Raw genomic sequence first — 7,519 nt, 5'->3', positions numbered from 1 at the left:
GGTAATTTTTTCATTATATTCTCAATTTCAAAAAGTTATACATTTTCCTTCAACGTTCAACTTGAACAAACACAAAATTTGATCGTTATTCTTTAATGAGTTTGTTTTTAAAAATTTGATTTTTTAAAAATAGAAAAATATTTACACTCTATGGAACAAAATTAAGTGAAAATATTTTGTCAAATGCTTTGTTTTTTACAATTTCTCTAAAAAAAGTTTATTAATAAAAAAATAATTATTTTCTTGTTTCACTCTAATTTTTAAAACATAAATATTTTGGGATTGACTATAAAATAGTATACAAATTAATGGGTAATTAAAAGAGTAACATTTAATTTATGCATCATATGATGTTGGAAAGTTTTTTAATGTGGAATTTTCAATATTAATATTTTCTTGTTTTTTAATTTTTAAAAACAAGAAAAAAATATATTACAATTTAGAAACTAAATGAAAAGTTGACACACGATTAGATATTTATATAAATAGCATATGTTAATTAATCATCTAATTAGTATTTTTTTTAAATATCAAATCTATCATTTAGTTACTATTATACATAGACACTGTTTTTGATAGTTTCTATCAATAATAACTAGACGTGGACTTTTTAATCAGAAAAGTAATTTTTAAAATGGTAACTAGACGTAGACTTTTTAATCTTTTATTAATTTTTGTATTATATATATATATATTTTTTTGCTTAAACATCATTTATACAACCTTCTAAAAACAAATACAGTTAATATTTCATCTAGTTTAGGGTTTAGAAAAAGAAATTTTGGATAAACTAACAAAAAAAAGAATTTCTTTATTTTGTTTCTATCTTTTTCTTTGAAAGATAAAAAAAAAAAGTTGACAATGTGATTAAAAAAGAGTTGGTTAGCCAAACCCCATCAATTTCTTATACATATAATATATATAAAGAGAATAATAAATATAATTATTAAGCTAAACATATTTTATTCCAATAAAAACAAATTATTGTTGCATAAAAATGCCTGAAGTAAATAAATAAAAAATATTTAATAATAGAGAGTTAATAATTGGAATATTTCTTACAATATTTTTCTCATATAATATATAGAATTATCACAAAGTTATATAGTAAAAGGTAATGATATCACCATCAATTTAAAATTTACAATCAGAAAATAAAATCAAGATTATTACAATGGAATATAATTAAATAAGATTGAAGTAATTAAGTATAATTAATAAAGTAATGTGTTGTCACAACAAAATAAATATAATGTACCAAAGGATATTAGGATTGTCCTACGAGGTGAATTTACACATATAATACCTTTAGAAATTGAATGACAGTAGAACACTATTAGAGATTTACTTTTATATTTATACTCAATTAATCTCTATAACTCGAGAATTATATTTAAATAAATACTAAAAAGATTAGGTAAGAGGTGTTTTTCTAATTAATTCAATTGTCGGAGTAGGGGAATCGAACCTTCTGATCCCTAGAAGGGAGGTCATGTCAGTTATTACTAAAATAAGCTCCATTTGACAACAAAGGACGTTAAAAAAGAGAGAGAACGAATATTAGGTTGATATTGTAAAAAAAAGGTATGTCGTCTCACCTAAATAAGGAAGGAAAACGAGACTAAAAAGTTGATATTCTAAAGGGAATTAAGAATCGTAGTGAAATTTCTAAAATTAGGGTGAGCCCCACACATTTTATTCACATTCTCAATTTTGACTTAATAAAAAAAACCAACCTGAAGAATAAAGTAAATCTCACATCTACACTACACATCGATGTTTTCTGGTAGAGTGATGTCGTCGGTATTTGTTGTCACTTCAATCTCATCTAAAGTTTATGGTAGGACGTATATGACTTATTTGGGATCGATTATCTCATATGTTGCTTACACTACAAGAAATCGAGAGTTTTTCGATGTAGAAAAATCGTCGGAAAATATCGCATCGGTAGACGACGCTGTTTCCTGACGCCACGTGGACCACGTCGGGGAAAGGGTCTTTCATCTAACACATGAATATGAGCGTCGAAATTTTCCTACCCTTCCTTTGACGCAGTGCTAGATACGTCGGGCAATGACCCATATTCTCGACATACACCATGTTGCGTCGAAAGATGGTGGACAATTAAATGTACCGTTTGGCCTTCCTCCGACGTGGTGACAGGTGCGTCGGATAATGGGCCACTATTTCCGACGTTTACAATGTCGCGTCGGAGGAAGGGCGGATAATTAATTGTCTGTGATGCCTTCCTTCGATGATGTGCCAGTCACGTCGGGAATAGGTCAGAGATTTCCTATGCCATAAGTGACATGTCGGGAATATGGTTTAGGAATTCCCGATGTGTCCTTAAATGCGTTGGAGATACCTAACAATTTTTTACTTTTTCAATGTGCGTCGGGAATTCTCTGTCTTCTTAATCCATTCTTCACAGAGTGGAAGCAGAAAAGAGAAAGAAAAAGAAACCAAGAGGGAAACTGAGAGAGAGATAGAGAGGGAGAGCGAGAGGGAGATCGTGAAGTCGACGTCGTTGTCGTCCCCGTTGCCGCCCGCGTCCATCGTCATTGCATATTGATATACCTTTTTTTATGTGTTTTTTGTTTTATTTACGTAACAAATTAGAATTTTGAATTAGTTTTTAGTTTAGAAATTGTATTTTGAATTATGTTTTAGTTTTTTGGAATTTATGAATTGGATATTGTATATTTGTATTTTAGAAATTGAATTATGTGAGTTGGGCGTTTGATTAATGTAAATAAATGTTAATGTAATTGTAAGTTTGTGGTTGTATATATGAATTAATAAATAGTGTATAAATGAATAAATAAATAAATAAATAAATCAATGTATAAATATTTATCGTAATTTTATTAATTTATAAGGTTATTTTGTTAATATATAAATATTTATTATAAGTTTGTTAATGTTTACAATTAGTTTGTTCTGGAACGAGTGTTTGATTAATGTAAATAAAACAAATGTATGAATAAAATTGAGTGCTTTATGAAATTCAAACGTATGAATTATGTGTTGATTCTGCTAGTAGATATAGTGTTCGATTAGTTTGTTTGTTTTGGCTATCATGCCGTTATGGTAGTCTTTTGTAGTTTGAACTTAGCTTTCAATAAAAGAGAGGAATTATATTTGTTTGTAGATTAAAAGGTGGCAACATACACCAACACAATAAAAAGAACGATAAACAATATAAATGAATAAACCTCGATAGGTTTAAGATTCTCAAACATTCATATGGTAGAATAGAAATTTGATAGTGCGCCAATGAGACACAAAGATAACGAATGTGGAAATTCTTTCTTCTTTCCTTTTTTCCGGATATGTTCAAACAATAAATTTCTTAGGATGGATAGATGAATATGGAGCCTAATATAAGTAGTTTTCTTTTTCTTCCTAATACAAACTATTTGGACATTTTTTCAATACCTACAAAAGGACGTATTTAGCTCTTTAATTTCTTAATATCAAACAAAGTTGTCATGTGTTTTTTCTGTTGTTCCAGTCTTCTTGAAGCAAACTCCCAATATTTTTCATTACAATCCAAGTGAGATCATTTTCTTTTATACAATAAGCACCTCTAATTTCGAAGCATCCCCCATTTTGGTGAGAAAATCAAAGAAAATAGATAATAAATAAATATATATATATATGTGTGTGTATTTTTAAATGGAAGCACTTAATTCCCAAATTAAAAATAAACTAAACAAATGGGAACTAATTGAAATTTTGACACCCAAAATTCTGACGCCACTCCAACAAAACAAGGGTGGCACCATAATGAGCCAAAGCACCAAAAACCACCAATACATGAAACAATTGATGGCTGTGTCCGGCCAGATCGAACCGCCCCGGCAACCACCTTTCCGGTACCCGGCTCACATAAAACCCGGTTCCTGTTAGATAGAACACAGCCATCGCCCCCTCATAAGCCAGAGTTATATTCCGCCGAGGATTTCCCCAATTAACCACCGCCGAGTGGATTGCTGGAACGATGCCGAAGAGGCCCATCGAGACGAAGAGGAGAGCTCTGAATGACCGGAATTTTCCGGTGGAGAGAGAGGGAGAGAGGAGAGTGACGACTGTGAAAATGCCCATGAGGGTGATACCGGCAAGATAGACGATTTGCCAGAGGGGATCACATTGAAAGATGTAGTAAATGGGAGGGAAGAAGGAGGTGATGATCATGACGGTGATTCCGACGTAATCGATTCGGAGTAATAAGATATTTAGAGGATGAGAATGACAACAAAAGAGATGGCAAATGCTGCTTGAGAGAAGACAGAACATTGAGCCGCTTAGGAACACGAAGAACGGCCACCGTTCTGTGCTCGATTTGTTCGTTATTGAATTTATGTGGCCAGAGGAAGTGGGGGAGCCGTCGTATGGGAGGATGCTTCCGGCTAATTCCATTAGCTCTGGCGTTGTGCTCTGCAATGCCATTAACAATGGTTGAGTCTTCAAAAAGGTTAAAGAATTTGTTGATTTTTTAATTAGATTTTTTTTTCTTTTGTTTTTGTGGAAGGTACTTTTGTCAATGTTTATCAATGTTTTGGTTTCAAGTCGTTCAACTCAATTAACCTACAAAGTATTTATCCATCAAATCTTCTATTCCAAAAGATGTATGTAAGAACTTGCATTTTCATTAAATATCATTTGAAATCTCAATATCAAAAAGATTGTGGTTTATTTTTTATTATTTTTTTTTTTTAGTTTTCAAAACTCCATTTGAAAATTTAAAAATATTGTTAGGAAGTAGATAATAAAACAAAAAATCTATAAATGAAACTAATACTTGTGAGATCAATTTTGATGAAATAAAAAACAAACAATTGATTAAGATCTTTTTTATTTTGGCTTTTAGATTATGTGAATTGTACTTATTTTCTCACCATTCATAATCAAGTTTTTCTTCCTTCCTTTCTTTTTTTTTTTTTACTTTAATTCTTATTCCAATTCTAATAACATAAATAAAATTTTAAAAACAATTCTTTTTTAGTTCTAAAAACACTAATAAAATGTAGACAACATAACCCAAAAAAACAGAGAAATTATTATTAATTGGTTGTTTGAGTGTTTAATAGAACACAATTTAAGAAAGAATTAAATAGATATTGATGATGTTAAAACATTTTGGTAGGAATCCACGACCTCTTAATAGTTTATACATAATATATACGTTGAAAATGTGAAGAACTTACTCCAATGAGATCTTTGGAAGCATAGGAGGAAATGTTTGTATAGAGAGATGTGAGCATGGACCTGCATCAAAATAGGGGAATTCATTTGACAAAATTAGCTAAATTTAATTTAAAAATATATGTAAATTTGACAGCGTACTATAGAAAATTGACATAAACAAAAGTTTATAATTGTTTATAAATTATTATACCATATGTTATAAAAAGTCTAATAGAACTAATTTACAATATTGCTTGAATAATTTTAACTTTTTTAAAAAAATTATCCAAACTTTTACTGTAATATGGTTCACTCCATAGAGTATAACACCAAAATTCACATGCATGAACTTAACAATTAGATATCATCAACCTAACAAAATTGACCCTTATTATGACATACTAACAATTCTTTTAGTTCAAAACATTAATAACGTGAAGTATATATCAATTATTGATATAAGTAGTGTTGGACACACGTTTTATTTAATAGAATTAATAGTTTATTGACTAAATTATAAATAATTAATATCTTTAAACTTTTTGTTTGTCTAAATAAACACACCTCTATATTATTAAAACTTGAGATATTTTCTCCTCGTTGTATAATTACTTTTGAACATAAGTAAAGCTTAGAATGTAGATATATAGGATGATAACATAAAAGAATTTGAAAACGGTAGAATCATTGAAAATAAAGTTATACTTCATGTTTTCTTAAGTGTGTTTCATATCATATCAGAAAAGTTCAATTCTAATTTAAATAATTGTTGAAAATGTATTTGATAGTGGTAATCGCCTGTACTAATATTTAATTGACAAAAAAACTTTTATTAAGTTACTCTATTTGATTTGGATTAAAAAGAAAATAACGATTACTATTTGGTAGTATTATATAATTTTTAATTAGATTATTATTTGGAGTTTTTTTTAAAAAAAAAGTAATAAAATTGACAAACTACTTACACTTGTTAAAACAAAATCAGTAAAAAATTAAATGTTCTATTTTTAACTATTTCCTTTATTATTTTGTAATATTATATAATCTAATTAATACAATTTTGTATTTTAAAATCTAAAATTCAAAATATGGTTATGATGAAAAAGAAAACATAAAAACAATGTTTTCAGAATTTGCATTTGGGTTCACATTTTGAAAACAAATTTTAAAAGTAGATTTGAATTATTTGCGAAAACTTAGTGAATGTGACAACATAAAAACAAAATCTAGATTCTTTAACAAGCAGTTGGCATTGAACCTTTGGTTTAGTCTAAATTTGTTAATTATTTCATATCACAACTTGTTTGAGAATTGAGATGGTTTTATTTGAAACGTTTATTATAAATGTTGTTGTTTTTGGAGAGTAACATTGTAATTTCTTACACGTAATGACAAAACTGAACAAAGTTAAAAGTAGGTAAACTTGAAATCCCATACGAATTAAACTACTTGAAGTTTGCTGTTAATTTGCAAGCCAGAATCAGAGAGATTGAAGAAAAATTGAAATGGATACATCTTGTTCTTCAGTTCATTCTCTCTTAATCCTAACCTTAATGTTAATCACTACCAAAATTACTCCAAATACGAATTGGCTTTTGTAAAACGAAGAACAAAGAAATTAGTTAATGAGTTAAAGAGAGAATTAAACCTGGAAAAAAAGCCAAAGAGATCCGCCACCTGAGGAATTCCTTCCATCAAATTCACCAAACACAATCCCAAGAACAAAACAAATCCAATCAAATGCCTGCAAATTGATAGTAATTACATTAATCAATCCATAAAACACAATGATATATATATATATATATATATATATATATATATATATATATATAGATAGATAGAGAGAGAGAGAGAGAGATAAATTAAAAGAAGAAAAAATCTTACGTCCAAACATTTAGGGTTTCGTTGTGCCATTGAAATACGCTAAGAAGAGCTCGCTTTAAAGGCCACTCTGCTCTATAATAATGAAGAATGAACTCATTATCTTTCATATAATCGGGCAATTCCTTGAAGGAAAGCAATCGAAATTCCTCCCTGGTTTCTTCGGTGCTCTGTTTTTGTTTCTCCATTTTGGCTCTGTTTGTGTGGTGGTGTTCTTAAAAATATAGTTGTGTGTAGAGATGGATTGTAATGTGAGAATTTTGAAGGAACTCTTTGAAAATTAGGAATAAGTTATATAGAAATTAAATAGGAAGCAATTACTTATAGGTATAGGGAAACTTAATTAATGAATTTATTTAGATAAAATTAAAAAGAAAAAAGAAAGAAAGAAAGAAAAAGGATTAGTAAATGTAGATGAGAGTTATTTAATGGAGTATGAGTGATA

The 7,519-nt window shown here is 28.9% G+C and overlaps 1 protein-coding gene across 1 annotated transcript; it reads right to left on the bottom strand.

Moving 5' to 3' along the window:
* Nucleotides 1–3,516: 3,516 nt before the first annotated feature.
* LOC101221256 (heptahelical transmembrane protein ADIPOR1) lies at nucleotides 3,517–7,372 on the bottom strand. The gene is made up of 4 exons (XM_011657012.2): nucleotides 7,078–7,372; nucleotides 6,839–6,934; nucleotides 5,211–5,271; nucleotides 3,517–4,440 (listed from the first exon to the last, which is right to left on the bottom strand). Exons 1-4 carry the CDS (start codon nucleotides 7,260–7,262, stop codon nucleotides 3,727–3,729), a joined length of 1,056 nt encoding a protein of 351 aa, XP_011655314.1. The 5' UTR covers nucleotides 7,263–7,372; the 3' UTR covers nucleotides 3,517–3,726.
* Nucleotides 7,373–7,519: the final 147 nt, after the last annotated feature.

This window comes from Cucumis sativus, chromosome 1, assembly GCF_000004075.3.
Source record: "Cucumis sativus cultivar 9930 chromosome 1, Cucumber_9930_V3, whole genome shotgun sequence".
NCBI lineage: Eukaryota > Viridiplantae > Streptophyta > Magnoliopsida > Cucurbitales > Cucurbitaceae > Cucumis > Cucumis sativus.
The sequence above is the reverse complement of the archived record's forward strand: the minus strand, read 5'-3'. Positions and strand labels throughout refer to the sequence as shown.